At 50.2% G+C, this 15,752-nt stretch overlaps 1 protein-coding gene across 5 annotated transcripts in view; it reads right to left on the reverse strand.

Annotated features, from left to right (window-relative positions):
* Positions 1–15,752, reverse strand: part of AAK1 (AP2 associated kinase 1) — a 73,296-nt gene continuing 57,544 nt past the window's right edge. For 2 of the 5 annotated variants that reach the window (XM_057402528.1, XM_057402527.1), the window contains 4 exons: positions 14,228–14,329; positions 12,931–13,041; positions 9,837–9,941; positions 7,996–8,233 (listed from right to left, as the gene is read on the reverse strand). In XM_057402528.1, the coding sequence (XP_057258511.1) occupies positions 8,139–8,233; positions 9,837–9,941; positions 12,931–13,041; positions 14,228–14,329 (413 nt within the window). In that variant the 3' untranslated portion in view covers positions 7,996–8,138. Of the gene's footprint in view, positions 1,277–7,994; positions 8,234–9,836; positions 9,942–12,930; positions 13,042–14,227; positions 14,330–15,752 lie in introns of those variants that run through there. The other 3 variants (XM_057402529.1, XM_057402530.1, XM_057402526.1) reach the window with 3 other exon arrangements.

Genomic DNA, 15,752 nt, shown 5'->3' on the forward strand with positions numbered 1-15,752 from the left:
TTCTGACCCAAAAATAATAATTATTTTTATATATATATTGCTATATCATTCATTTCAACTAAGAGGTTCAAGGTCCTGTGGGAGGTGGCCCTAGGGAAGCACACCTCCCAGCTCACAGCAGATTAAGGCTTTTGCTTTCCTGCTTTGGAAGGAAAGGGTGCTGCAGCAAAGGGATCCCCGCCGGGCAGCTCCGTAGTCCTGGAAGACAGAGGGACAACAGAGACAGATCCTGCTATCGCCTGTCTGTTGGCCTGGGAAACCACTTTGTAAGCAGCGATGGGCTTCACGTCGAGCCCCGGCCCATCTTCCGGGCTGTAGTGACGGGAGTATTTGGACAGGGCTTGTGGACGGAAAGGCTTGGTAGCCACGGAGCCCAGCACGGCCTCCTGCGGCAGCGCGGCTCCTCCCGGGCTCCTCTCGCCCGCAGTGCCACCCTGCTCTGGCGGCACAGAGCCTGTAGCAGGGATGTGCTCCTGGGGCTCTGCGGCTCTGATGGAAGAGGGATGAAGGCTTCCTGGCTGATGAAAGCCAGCAGAGGCATACTGAGCTCTCGCCGTGGCTGTGGACCCACACATTGCGGAGTCCAGGCTTGGGATCCCGGGGTTAGCTCGGTGCTGGCCATCGCCTCCCTGAGCCAGGAGGATGGGAGGTGTGAATGACTCTTTAGATGTGCTATGGGAAGTCAGCTCTTCCACGCTTTTCTTTTTAGTGAAAGGGGCTCTCAGAAACACGTCTGCTTCTTCGGGATGCCTCAGAGCCATGTTCCCCTTGGAGATAAAAGGAGCTTTGGTAAAGACATCCACCTCATCAGGCACTTTCCTCACGCTTCGGAAAGGAGCCGTGGCAAAGACATCCGGCTCATTAAAAACCTCCCCGGTGTGTGACTGGAAGGCAGGGAACAACGACTCCCCTGCTCTAGGCTGGGAGTGGGGATCTTCTTTGGAGGCCTCATGCCTTTCCCTGGGCACAGACTGCAGGAACCCTGGGCACAACTTGCAGGTTTCCTCCTCCTCTTCCGAATCCATCAGCAACGGCCTGGACCCGCTGCAATCCAGAATGTCCCCTTCATGGTCTGTCCCCTCTCCTTCACTGCTGTAGAAGGAGCTGTTGCTTGAAGGACCATCTCTTGCCAAGTAGTCTGACTCCGAGTTGTGCTGCGTTTTCACCTCCCGCATCTCACACCGACCCTTGTACGGAGCAAGTCCATCACTGCCAGAAGGTCCTTTACAGGGCTCAAGAGCTACCACTGGGAATAGGGCTGGATCCCTCTGCAGACCTAAAAACGCAAGAGAAGAGCGTTACTCAACAAGCTCCATCTCCTCAGTCGTACATAAGAAGGGTACTTGTTACACAAGAAACATGCTGTTCAGAGTTAAACCACCATCACGCATGGAAAATGGGAAGGAGAAGGAGGGCAAATGAAAGAACATACAAGGGAAGGGACTGAAGACACATGAAGTGACACAGCTCAGCACCGCTCACAACCCGGAAAGAGATGGAAGATGTCTGACACACAGATGGGCAACCCCAGCACCCCCTCAGCACCTTCCACAAGGTTTTTTTCTCTGCCACCCACGACAGCGACCACCACAGGAGAGGTTTTCACATTGTGCTGCTGGAGTGGGGCTGCAGCAAGCAGCCAAGTTCTGCCACCTCATTCTGTACTGGTGCTTGCTGACTGCCCTACAAGCAGACGTACTGCTTGGCATAGCCTCTGTTGCTGTGAGCCATCCCACGGGTACATGGAATTACACTCAGGTAGGTAAAACACACAGGGATGGATCCCTGCAACCTGCTAAAGTAACATACACAGTTCAAAGGATGAAGGTCAGCCTGTAGCTAACTACAGCAGCATTCTTTAAATCACTGCAAGGCAAATGATCTTCAACACTCCATACCACGGCTTCGAATTGAGCATCTAACATAACCCTAACAACCTGGCTGGCTTCTGTGTCAGTGTAACAAGACAGGGTGGGGAGAGGCTTCCTGTTCTGGGCTCCTCCGGGTAGAAGAGCCCAAGATGGGGTTGGCTTTGCCTTACGACTCGCACAGACAGAACACAAGATATCTTACCTTCAGAGAACTACTGGCAGGTTAGGAGTGTGTCATTGGGCTCTTGTTAGCAAGGGGATAGGAAAGAGGCATGTGAAAAAGCAGCAGTGTGACTCGCAGGAAGAATGAGGAGGGTAATGACGGTATCTAATGGATAAGTGAGGTACTAACCAATACACCCTGCTATGACAAGAGAGCATCACCCGGTGAATCATTCCCATTTACAGCTTCTCCATCACCTCCACAGCAAGTCAACCCCTTCTCACAAGTAAAGACACAGCAGTCAGTCATTAGGCATCAAAACCAGTATTTATTGGGAAACTCTTCACTGGGATACATTACACTGCTACAGAAAGACAGTGTAGAGACAGGAACATTCCAGAAGTGACCCTACAAAAATACTATCGCTCTTTCCTGAAGCGAATGGTGCGAGCAGCACTTTAAAGCCCAGATGCTAACCTCAGCCCACAGGAGCAGTACGTGTGTGGCGGGGTTTCCTTCCAGGAGGCTGGTTATGCATTTACCAGGTGTTATCAGGAGGGTTGAAGCAGAGCAAAACCAGTGACCACATCAAGCAACCGCCTCGGAATGCCCCGGTTCTCACGGAAACACCGCGTGCAGGAACACAAGGGAAGGAACAAGGCATTCATCATGGGGAACCTGGACGCAGACCAGTGCCCCTCGGTGCACAAAACCAGTACAAACCAGTCATTTGAGCTGAATTCTCCTGTTTAAAGAGCTCCTTGCGTTAGTAGGTGCCTACGTTTGTGTAAGCGACGACACTTAGGGCAAGAAGAGGGTTGACACGGTATGAGCCTGTTTGCGTAGGGCAGAGCAGCACGCGTCTGACCTTGTGTAACAGGCAGAACACTGCCTTTGGAAAAGTGACTTTTCCCGATGCTTTCTTTGCCCATCCGAGTGAGGAGGGAAGCGGTTTTCCTCCTCACTGAGCCCAGAACTGGTGGCTGGGAGGAGAAAATGAAGTGATGCTTCAGTGGGAGCTCCTTCTGGCCTCCAGGGCTGAGCTGGTTTCAGAGCTGCCAGGCAACACAGCAGGAAGGGAAATGGCCACAGGAACAGCAACACGCACTGGGAAGCGTGGGGATCTACTGACAAGAGAGGAGGACCAGCTATAATCCACGCTCTATTTTCCTGATGCTGAAGGAGGAAGACCCGGCTTCCAGACACCATCCCACAGCATCTGACCTCAGGCACTTTTTCCTTCCCACGTTCTTGGGGTCCCATCTGCTTCCTTTGGCAGAAAGCAAAGGGACAGGCCCAGAAGGAGCTGCAGCAGCCTCGCTACAAGAAGACATCCCCATGCCAGCGTTTTCCTTTGGCTAACATCTGGGAGCATGCCTGGGCAGTGCCTTAGACACCTCCTCTTACATGTTAGATAAAGGTCTGAGCTACGCTTAAGACACCAAAATATGCAATCCCCCAGATCCCTTTGCGTAAAGGTCAGGTTAGAGCTAATGAGACACAATCAGTGCACTCCCACAAGCAGCCACAGCTACAGGCTTTGCAGAGGAGGCTTCAGAGGACAGGGAAGTGGAATCAGCCAGCGCTGAGGGATGCTTCCAAGGTCTGAGCTCAGAGAGCCTGGGATGGTTCCACACGAGAAGGGTTCGTTTGTTCTGCACAGCACAGAAAGGCTCACTCCAGGGGCTGCTAAAGGACAAGCCCTGTGAGACAGCGCCTGTCTGTGTGCAGCCCTGCCCCTCCTCTGCCTGCCTGCGCTCCCATTGACACCATGCAAGAGGCCTGAAAAGAGCCAGGCAGATGGTTTGCCTGAACAGACACACAAAGAGATGCCTCTTCTGCAGAGGCAGCGCTTCCTAACACCTGCCTAGGCCAAGATGGACACAGGCAACAGGCAGCTGCCTCTTTCGTGTGTGTGTGTCCCCAACTCCTCCTCCTCTGGGCTTCAGGATCTGTGCGTGACTTCATGGGGAAGCATCCCTTAGGTTCTGAATGAAACCAGGTTTTAACACACACACACACACACACACACACACACACACACACACACACACACACACACACACTCACACTCCTTTACAGCATCAAGTCTTCATCGAGCTTCAGCTTACAGCTCGGGTCCTGCCCTACCCCTGTGCCCATCAGTCTGGATTCCAGGTTCAGAGATAAGTACTAAAGAAACCCCCCTCCAGGCAGGGAGAACCTGAGCATTAAAACCACTTATCACCTGGTAATGCCCCATCAGATAGCATTTACAAGACCATTTACCCCTGAGTTACAGCACTAACACATGGAGTTCCCCATCTTCTAAGGAAAACCATGCCCTGAAGAGGCCAAGTACTGGAATAACTGACAGGAATGCTGTAAAACGATTACTCTTCCCATGATGGGGCTGCAGGAGGCAGAGCAGCCACTGGGACGATGAGCTCATTGCTGGAGCTGAGCCCAGAACAAGAAAGGGGAGATGGAGACATTCCTAGAGCCTAAAGCTGCTCTTCCACCTGATTTCAGCCAGCCAAAGTCAGGGAGGTCTCAACAGGCAGGAACAGGGATCTAAAACTCAGCACCACCACCAGCACGCAGGATCACTGCTTTGGCATTTGAAAAGGGTCAAAGGACTCCTCATGCCTTTGCTCCTGAAACGCTGGAGTTCCTCCTTGCATTCCCATTCCTGGAAGCAACAAACCTCAAGACAGAGCAGCCCCATACAACGCTCTGAGAACACCAAAGCTCAGCATCACCATGACTGCATCATCTGGGGAGCAGAATGAAGCGTTAGTACCCCCCGTTGGTACTGTGCACAAGCCCCGTGTTCCATCCACAAGAACACAAGGTGAGTTTCTAGGGGTTAAGCCTCGAGAAAGGGCAGGAGCACGAGTCTCACGTTGGTACCATCCTTCCAACCACCTGAGGCACAAGGAGATCCCATGCTGTGCAGAGAGCCCGTGCTTCGGTGCATTGGCATGGCTGGCCCAGAGCACAGCTTCTGCCAGGGTGAGAAATGAACACAAAGAAAACCCCTTCCCACCCCATCCCCTGGTTCCTGCTGGGTGCTGCAGTTCTGATGGGCAGTGCCCATCACCTCAGCAAGGAGAAGTCACAGGAACTGGTCTCACTCGTTCATCTGAGCACTCCATCCCAGTACATTCACACCGACCATTCCCAACGCTGCTCCCTGCGAGCTCCTGAACTAGGAAACGTAATGGCTAAAAAGGGGAACGCCGTGCTCCATGCAGACACACACATATACTGCAGCACACCACGTGCACGATGACCTTCTGCAGTCAGAGGCCCACATGCTCCACATTGGTGTTTGCTTGGACACCCAAAACCTGCTGAACTCTGGCCTGAATCGCATCTAAACCTCCACTGTAGTAAGTGTTTCTTTCTTTTCCAATCCATTTTGAAGGCAGGAGGTTTGGGAAGTCTCTGGAGGCAACATCCTGCAAGCTTTCAGGCTGAAGGATGCCATCCTCATTCATTTGCCATCATTCATTCACAAGAAGCCCCCTCTAAAAAGAACTTTGCTCTGCACACATTCACTCCAGCTGCCATTCGCTTCGGTAAGTGGCCTGTGAGAGGCTGAAGTTCCAGCTACTCCATGCAGTAGGGTGCTTGCAGAGGTAGTACCTACAACTCCTACCAGGAGGATCCACCTGAACAGGTAATGCCAAGAACCCCACCACAAGCTCCAGCCCATTAGGGCAGGAAGGAGAATCTGCTGTGTTCCTTACCACCACCAACCCTGCGACCTTCTCACAAGGGGACACAAACATCTCCCATAGCTTCCAAGAAGGCTCCAACCATCACTATGAGCCTTATTCTGGCACCACTTTGGGACTGCACCCAATGGCTCCCAGGCAGGCAAGTTCACTTTGTCCCTTCGCAGCAGCAGCCTCCACATCCAGCAGCACACCAGCACCTATAGGGCAGGCACGGGGTTCGGAGAGCTTAAACCGAATCCCAAATCTCCACTCATTCCATCTCTCATTTTCCATTCATTCCACAAGTCCTTTGGGATGAGGGAGGTCAAGATAACAGACACCTCTCAAATGCAAGCTTCCACTGTACCATTTCCCACCCAGCTCCAGGAACAGCTACTGGAAAGAGCAATAAAATAACCATTCACATCTGCTTATTTAATAGCATTATTCACAACCCAGTGCATTTAGAGTTCGTTCCAGAACAACTCCCTCGAACAAGTGCCATTAGATTTAAAACCTTAAACATTCTTTAAAAGTACTTTAATTCACAGAAATCTTTGTTTCTAATATACAGTAGATGGTTACTTTGTAAAATCCATTCTCTTTTCATATAATCTCAGTATCTGACTATACAATAACTTTCTATCTATAACATCTTCATGGGTTCCAGTCCAGCTCGCCTGTGCTTTAGGAATATAAACCCAAAAAAATAATGAGGTTTCTATCCACAATTGGACTAAGGTCATTTCCAACAGTTCTCATGTAAAGCTTCTCTTGGGAAGTGCAGTATACACAGGGAATGATACAACACACTTCAGCAATACTTTTATTAGTAAGGTTGGAAAAAGAAGAGGAATGGAGAGCGGACACCATCCATGGTGGTTCTATGTACAGGATTTGTTCAACTAAGTGTCGGGGTGGGGAAGAGCAGAGAGGCTGGAGAGAGGAAAGGAGGAGTCACGAGCTTGGATTTCTTTCCTTCTTAGCAAGAGGTCAGTACATACAGGTTTCAGTCGTTCCTACTTTCGCACATGGGAAACTGCACTTAGTACTAATACAGCTACGTACACATACACAAGGTTAGCAGGAAGCTAGGAAGTATTCCACTACAGAGGAAGAGTCCTTCCGTTCAGAAAGAGCTTTCAAATACAAGATAGGAATCCCAGCCTTCAGGACCAGAAGCCAGTGAAACCCAGGTTAGTGTATCCAGCTGATGGACCAACTAAGCGTGGGAAGGGAAAAGAAAAGGTAAAACCCCATCGAGTCGTAGCAGCACTGAACTTCAAACCACCCGAACCAAGTGCATGCTTGTTCCACACAGACTGAGGAGTGAAGTCCACGGTAATCTTTGTCTACTGAAACAAATGTGTTCCATACTCAACTGGTTTGCACTATATGCAGGTACAAAGATAACGGGGAACCCAGAACAGATACCAGATGCTGGACTAAAACCAGGGTTAAAAATAGACAAATGACCGGAGGACGATTTGATTCATACACAATTTACAGGTGGGTGGGGGGGAATCTGCTTTTTTCTTCCAGTCTAACACAGGAAAGAAGTCACAGGGAATACATCTGCTGCTGCCACAACGCCCTTCTCATCCAAATGAGGGTCAGCAAAACGCACGTCACAGCCATACTCACATGGAGTTGGTTCACAAACCTTCCAAGAGCTCCCCTGGGGTCATTGCTGCAGCTTTAACAATCAGGTTTGGGTGAGGTTTTCCCCTCCCCAAGGAAGCGCAGTTCATTCACAAGCAGGGTTGTTAAAGAGCTGGGGGCAGTCGAGAAAGCTCTCTTCAATGCACCATCACCAGAGGTACTTCAGAGGAAGGAACTGTACCTCCTCCATGGGTAACTGAGAAACCTCAGCTCTCCTAACCCGTGTTGTGCAGGAGAGGGACACCCCCCCTGCCCATTCAGCAGAACACAGGAACAAACCAAAACCCAAACCCAAAGCTTTAAACACAGCAGTTCATGCCCTACTCTAAGGAGAAAGGAGTCTGTGGATCGCACATCAGCTCCAGTTCTCTAATTCATGTAGTGAGGCTTTCCATGGTGCTATGTGGACATCTCAGCAGGGTGGCTAAGGATGGTGCTCCCTTTACACACAGGCTATAGAGACACGTGCAGAAGGCTTTGACCAGCTTTAGAGAGGATGGGGCTACCTGGAGACCTGAGCCAGACTCTTTCCCAGGGCCTGGGGAGGGGACAGGGGCAAAGGTGGGTGAGTGGCTCCTGGCAGCAGATTTGGTTTCCTTTGAAGGGAGGAGAAAACGAAAGCAACCAAAGCAGCAAAACCAAAAAGGCCAAAAGGACCACGCGCGAAGGGAACTCTTCTGGAACTGAAAACGGAGGGTTAGGTACGTTACAGAAACTGCGTCTGCTACTGTGTCACTGCTACAGGTCTATGAGCTGATCCACCAGCAGCAAAGACCTGGCTATGTTGGGAAGACTGGACTCAGAGCTTCCACTGTTGTTTCTAGAATGCCCACCTGAAAGTGTGAGAGATAGGAATTCAGTAGTGAACAGGACACGCACACACGACAGTTTCAGATGTTCAAGATCAAGCAAGCAAGACAAAAGTCAAAGCAAACCAGCAAATTTGCTCAAGCTCTTCTCATTGCTTGTATCACATCAACAGCATTCCCGGCTCGCTCTTCCACCCGCTTCCCACCACCCCATCCTAACTGGCTTGCATGGCAAAACATCACAGCAGCAATCATTTCCTCTTCCCAAGGCTTGCACCTAAGCTGCAGAATTCTGTCCTTGCTAAAGGATCTATCAAGTGAATACAACTGCAGAGCCTATAGAAAGGACTATTAAAGGTTTTATATCTACAGAAAGGACTATTAAAGGTTTTAAATCTATAGGAAGGACTATTAAAGGTTTTTAGTCTATAGAAAGGGCTATTAAAGGTTTTAAATCTTGGCATTCAGTTGCTGTTTGAAGAGCATCTTTAAGTTGGCGACCACTGCAAGGAGAGTGGAGCTATCAGGTGGCTTTCTCTAAGTGGTATTTTGATACTGAAGGGGAGATGCTCCTCTTTATTCAAGGTATATATATGCCTTGTACATATACCAAGGTATATATGGCCCAGCTTTGGTAGAAATCTCTGTCTTTCAGCAGGAGCAGGGTTTCTACCTGATGAGTGTCAGTCTTTGCAAGCTAGCAGTGGAAGCAGAGCAGGGGTATAGCACATTCCTGCTGCAAACAAAAAGGGGCCTTAGGGAAGTCAATGAACTTCTACAATCCAGCTTAAAAACCCATCCAAACCAAAGACAGAATCAACACAGGATCAAAAGGGAGCCTTGGAGTTTGGCTTTAAACCAGCATTAGCATGACCCAAACCTTTCAACTGCAGAGACCTATCTGACTGATGGGACAGCAAAAGGCTGCCTGCTTCTGTCCCTGCAAGAGCCAGGAGATGCAGCACTGTTATCTGTTGTAAGGGAACAGAGCTGCTCATATTAACCCTAAGTAAGGCTGAAACTGGTTGCAAAGATCACACGAGTGTGATCCAGGTCACGGGAATGCTGTGAAAGGAGAAACTTCCCAGCCTGCGGCCTAAGGACCCTGCTTAAAAGCTCTTCAAAGGAAGGGGGTGGCATCTACCAAACCTCTTGCCCCCGGCTCCCACAAATGCCTTTGAAAGGCATCAGCATTCCCTTTCAGCAGGAATCTGAGTGGTATAAAGGGTTATCATCATCTCCCTTCCTTGTGCCTCATGCCAACTTAGCTTAGAAGTCAAAGGGCTTCCTTCCACTGGCTTGAACAGTAGCTAAGGCATAGGAGAACCCAGTTCTCTGCTGTGCATTAGCCACAGAGGTGTCTGTGCCCTGCCTGGCCTCATGGGCTCTAAAGGCGCTCCCATGTCCATTGTCTTTTTGGGCATGCAGTCTTCTCACGGAGTATGGAGAGGTTTCAAGGCCAGGGTACATCAGGGGAAGACTAAGCTCACTAAACACTGCAGTGCTGGTCTCTTACAGCTGATGATTTGAACTAGCTCATATGTGCTGCAGCACCACTGCCCCACAACTGATTTACAGCCATTGCTTTCCTTTTCCCTACCCTTTTCGCCCCCACGGCCTGGCTTACCTTGTGAATTTTTGGATATCAACACTGGAATTGGGTCAAACTCATCTTCTGTCACCTTTTCAGAGCCCTCAGGAGCATCAAAGCCTGATATCAGGTTAGTATCTTCTGCAGCGTAAAGGAGAAACAGAGGTAAAGAAGCAAAGACAGCAGAGAAGGCTGGTTAGAATGGCTGAAAAGTGTTAGAGCATCTTTTATGTTTTCAGAGGCAGGGTTTAGAAGCAGGAGTTTCACTGAAAAGGTGAATAAAGCTGGTAAGCCTTTGGGAAACAAGGTAAAGAATAAGAGAAATACACAAGTGGAAGGCAGGCAAACCAAAAGCAAGCCAAGTCATGAGAACCACAATAAAACGTGGCTAATCTGAAGGCTTAGCCATTGCCACAGCTCAAAGCTGTGGTAAAAGCCCAGGGCTTAAGCTCCTTAGGTCTGAAGGTGTTCTCCATCATCATCCAGTGGCTGGCAGGTATTAGGACAGCTTGAGAGCAGTCTGGCTACCAGCCCTCATAGAGTCATTGAATAGGTAGGGTTGGAAGGGACCTTAAGGTCATCCAGTTCCAACCCCCATGCACAAGGAGAAGGAAAGGACTGGAGGGGGGAAAGAACCAAAGAAGAGAACCACCACAGAAGGAACTCCAGTCATCTCCATGAGACAAAAGCCCTGAGTTTTCAGCAGGGATGATAAAGCAAGCAGTGCAACGTGCAGTCAGATTTCAAGCGCCTGAAGACATCACTAGAGAGGGTTTAAAGGCCCCAGGAGCAGCCCTGACACATCAATTCCATTGATCTCAAACCACGTCAGCTGCAGTGAGACACTTGGTGGGAGGCACTTTCAACCAGCTCCACAGTAGCTGAGACATTTATCTGCCTTATCAGGCAATTACACACCTTCAGAGGCTCTTGCTGTGCATCACTGCTTATTACACCTTAGACACCTAAAATACCTGCCAAAATCTGGTCCTCAATCGCTACATGAAAGTCAAGCTGATCATTTCTAAGGAACAAGCAGATTGCTGTTTGACTCCCATCAAGAATAAAAGCTCTTTACCTAAAGCTGACAAATCTGATAACAGATTTTAGGTGAGATGAAGGAAGAAACCACCTGTGGTAACACCCTGTCCTCTGAAGGATGAGACCCAGAGAGGAGCCTGGCCTGTGAGGTGTCAAAACCACAGAGATGCTTCATCAACACAAAGCCTCTTCTTGCCATCACTCTGGCTCTTCTCAACCTACCTGGGAGCCTTTGCAAGCCTCCTACTTCCATTTCCCTCCCTTTAACCACACAATAGCTCACAGCCCTGCAGTTTGCTGTACAAGAAGCTACTGAAGGGGCACTGCTTAACTGTGGACTATAAGGGAAGAACAGGCTGATGAGTGGCCTTGCTTGGGTAAAACTCCTCCAAAAGCCTCTGAGCTCTCCTCAGGGACTGAACCTCACCAGAAGGAGAATTCTCCCTTCTCCCATACCTACAGCCTGTGCTGCACTTGGGAGATGCAAAGAGGAGGAGCCTAGTGAAGGACACAGCACATTGTGGCTGCTCTTTCATGTCCTCCTGGTCCCACCATAACTTGCAGCATTGCAGTGCCACAGGCTGGCTATGCCCATGGACAGCAGCATCTGCCTCAGAGCTATCCTCAAAGCCAGGACTGCACACAGAAGCAAACAGAAAGGGACTGAGAGGGATGTACAGTGAATGATGACACCCAGAGCTGGGCTGGAAAACAAGCCAGAAATGAGATTTGGGAAGGTTTTAAAGTCTCAATTTTCCCCAGGAAATGCAAGTCCTCCTCATCCCAGAGGGAACAGCAGAGCAGCCCAGGGGGTCCATTCATTCCTTGTCCCACCCATGGTGTTAGGGCTTTGCTGTGCTCCACACACGGAGGAATAACTGCTCCACGTACATGCCAAGCCATTTACTCAAAGTGTATTACAGCATGTGCTTGTTTAAACCCAAAAGCTCTATGAAGAAAGCACAAGCTCATTTTGAAGTGCATATCAAGTGTAAGAATGGATTCCAGACTGGTTTTCCAGCGAGTCCTCCGAGCACAGATCATTCTCTGTTGCTATAGGGATACTCACCAAGTGAGCTAAGCAAAACCCAGCATCGAGGGGCACTCAGCAGTCAACATCTGTGCTATGGGCCTCTGTTGAAGGCAGTAAATAGCACAGAAGTCCTGGTCTTCCTCCCACCCAGGTGGATGTGTAGCACCCCCATAGTCACTACAAGCCTGGCTTTATGGCAGTCACCCACTAACACCTGGCGTTGTCCCCACTGCGCCCAACTGCTTTAGCCCATAGTAGGCAGGTGCTATGTGGAGTTAGGACCCAGCTTCCCAGGGCCCTCTACTCGTGTTAGTGGAAAGAGCAGAGAGCTCCGGTCACTGCAGTGTTCCCAGAGCTGCCCTAGAGCTCAAACACTGCAAGAGCTGATCTGCAGCTCTTGGGATGGGCCACACAGGGGTTGCTTCTCCTCACCAGCTCTGCTTTCTTGGGTTACTATAAAGCTGTTCCACTTCTCAGTTGGGTATTGCACTTACAGGCCTGCTTTCACCCCTGCTGTGAGGCTGAAGTTTGACTCAAGAGCCTTCTCCTGCTAGCCTCTGAAAAGGAAAACAGCTTCGAGATCTGGAAGAGCTCAGTCCCATGCCTCACATGCTAACAAACCCCTTTAGTGTCACAAACCCCTGTCACTGGTACAGATGGGTGTCAGGCTCCCTTCCAGAATGAATAATACAGCCCAAAAATCAGGTCTTAAACACCATGTACAAAGAGCAAAACCAGACGGCATTCACTTATGAACCTGAAGAAGGGCTGCATACACAAGCCTGCCCTTTAAACCTATTGTATCCCTTCTGCTGCATCCTTGCTTCATGGAAACCTTGTCTTTACAGTCAAGCTGAATGCTTTCATTTATCCTTTTCCCTTAGTACTTCAATGTGCAGTCCAAGTTTAACCAGCTTGGGAAGGAAACAAAGCAATGGCTTGGGGAAAAAGAAAAACCACCACCATGGATGAGAGCATCTGACTGTGTGAACTGGGAGCAGCTACAGAGCACGTCCCAGGACCGGGAGGTGTGAAGAGACAAAGGGACAGTTTTACCTTTGTGAGGTTGAGCTGCGAAAGCTACCGGAGCAAACTCATCCACGAGGTCAGCAGCAGGGTTAGAAAGCAGAGAACAGTCAAGCAGAGAGTCTTCCCCAGTGAGAGAGTCTGAATCCACGTTAGCATCCACGAGGTAGCATTAAACAGGACACAAACACTGTTAAGCTCATGTTCCCACATCCCTTTTCCCAGTATCATTTGTTGTGGTGGGAACACTCCCTGCTGCTCTGCAGTGAGGGCAGGGGGACTCCCAACGCCTTCAGGAACAAGTAACACATTCCCTGGGTCTCACTGCCCTCTAAAGCCCAGGACACAACCACAAGATCCCACACAAGTGACAGGTTAAAGTAGGGGCAGCAAAAGGGGAGTTTGGGAAGGGAAGAGAGATGAAGGGCAAAACTCTGGCAAAAAAAGTGAATGTGCAGCCTATTTCATAGGAGATCTCTGAGAAGATGGACCTCAAGTCCACCTGCAGCCAAAGTGGGCAGATCCCAGACTGGTTTGGGGTGGAAAGGGCCTTAAAGCTCACCCAGTTCCAACCCCTGCCACAGGCTGGGACCCCTTCCACTGGAGCAGCTTGCTCCAAGACCCTCTGTCCAACCTGGCCTTGAACACTGCCAGGGATGGGGCAGCCACAGCTTCTCTGGGCACCCTGTGCCAGAGCCTCAGCACCCTCACAGGAAGAGCTTCTGCCTTATCTCCAACCTGAACTCCCCCTGTTTCAGTCTGAACCCATCAGCCCTTGTCCCATCCCTACAGTCCCTGATGAAGAGCCCCTCTCCAGCATCCTTGTAGCCCCCTTCAGACACTGGAAGCTGCTCTGAGGTCTCCACACAGCTTCTCTTCTCCAGGCTGAACAGCCCCAATGTTCTCAGCCTGGCTCCATACAGGAGCTGCTCCATCCCCTTTATCATCTTGGTGCCTTTCTCCGGACTTGCTCCAATTCCATGGCCTTCCCAGAAACAAAGGGATAGGAACCGTTTCCTACGGTGTCCCAGTCCAGCAGAAAAGTCAGAAATCTGACTGCTCCAGATTTCTAAAGCACTTCATTGGAGCAATACTCCAGCACCTACAGCTCTGTAGTGGGCTGAAGGAGCCCAGTGCTCTTGTACAGGGAGACAAGCAACCCTGACCTCCGAGGAACCACACAGCATCTGCTTCCAAGACACAGAAGCAAGCCCAGTTTCCCCTGGTGGGCAAAGCAGCAGGAGAAGGGGTGCTTATGTGATTCCCACAGCCCACAGGGGTACGACACAACCCTGTGCCCCAACCAACACCCTCCTGCCTCACCAACCTGTTCTGTTGGAGGCCACCGACTCGGTCTGCGAGACGAGGCGCTGGGGCAGCGGAGCCTCCAGGCCTGGAATGAGACTCTCCACGGCTACGTCAGCTTTTCCTTTCCACACGTGGGGAGCAGCAGAGCAGAGGAGAAGCCAGAGGTCAGTTTGCAAGAGGCAGCATTAGGAGGAATTAAGGCAGCAGCTGTCTGAATGCTTTAGTGACCCTTGAACACATGGCAGCTACGCTGGCAGCAACACCAGGCTGAAGTTAGACCGATGCTAATGCAATCCCGAAGGAGGACTCGGACACATCAGTGTCTGAAGGCCTGAGGCTGGGTAAATAACTAGATCTTTAGCCAGCACAAGGGAAACATCGACCTTTAAAGTGTCCCCCTGCATCAGAAGTAACAGATCACTCAAATTCCCACTGCAGAACCCTTAATGTAGTCCCAGTTAAGCTTGGCAAAAGAGAAGCTGTGGCATCTTTCTGTCCCATTTTGAGCGGAGCACCCTACAGAGAGGTGGTGAAGACTTGGAACTCAGTATCTCAGGGAGAACACAAGTCCCCAGCATCATTTAATGCTGGTGCCCATTCCGTGGATCCAAACTGAGTTATTTATAGAGGCTGCATAGAAAGGGAAGGGGTAACTGCCACGGTCATACCTGTCTGGGTCTCTTCCTCGAGGACCAACATCAAGGGAATGACCAATGAGCAAGGATGCCCTCAAATGCTAGGACCAGAAACGGTCTGATTGCTCAGCCTAGGAGAGATTCATGACTATTTCTGCTTGCATAGCAGTGTGTGTGATTTGCAGGGTCATTATCTAAGGGTATTCAGACAACTGCCAAAGACTGCAGAAGGGAGAAGAAGAAAGAACAGGACCCATTTCCCACCTTCCTATTCAGAGCTACAGAGGTTGCAACCAGCTAACCAGGGGACATGGCTGGGACCCAAACCCACAACAGGAGCCGACTGCAACTGCCTGCAGCTTGCAATTGTCAGCCTTTAGTACATCAGACAAGTAGATAAAAAACATGATTCTGAAACATATATGAAGCCTGTTGGGTCTGGGCACATTGATTCCCAGCATATGCCCCAGGCCAAAGGCAATGCTCCCTCGTCACCCTGCTGAGGGCCGATGGAGACATGGACCATGGTTCCACACTGAGCCTTTAGCAGAAACAGAGGAGTTCTTGTATCTCCTTCAGTCAGCTTTTAACTTTCTTCTACCGTGAGCAGGCAAACACTGCAGGCACAACCATGGTTGCTGTGCCACATCAGTAAGCTTAGAGTTTAAATGTAAACACCAAGTCTTTGCTGTTCTCACAGAGAACAGGCACATCTGTTTTTGAATCATGGAATGGTTTGGGTTGGAAGGGATCTTAAAGCTTATTCAGCTCCAACCACGGGCAGGGACCCCTTCCACTAGAGCAGCTTGCTCCAAGCCCCTGTGTCCAACCTGGCCTTGAGCACTGCCAGGGATGGGGCAGCCACAGCTTCTCTGGGCACCCTGTGCCAGCGCCTCAGCACCCTCACAT

This window comes from Pezoporus wallicus, unplaced genomic scaffold, assembly GCF_028554395.1.
Source record: "Pezoporus wallicus isolate ANWC-B61680 ecotype Strahan unplaced genomic scaffold, APGP_CSIRO_Pwel_v1 contig_2348, whole genome shotgun sequence".
In the NCBI taxonomy this organism is placed as follows: domain Eukaryota; kingdom Metazoa; phylum Chordata; class Aves; order Psittaciformes; family Psittacidae; genus Pezoporus; species Pezoporus wallicus.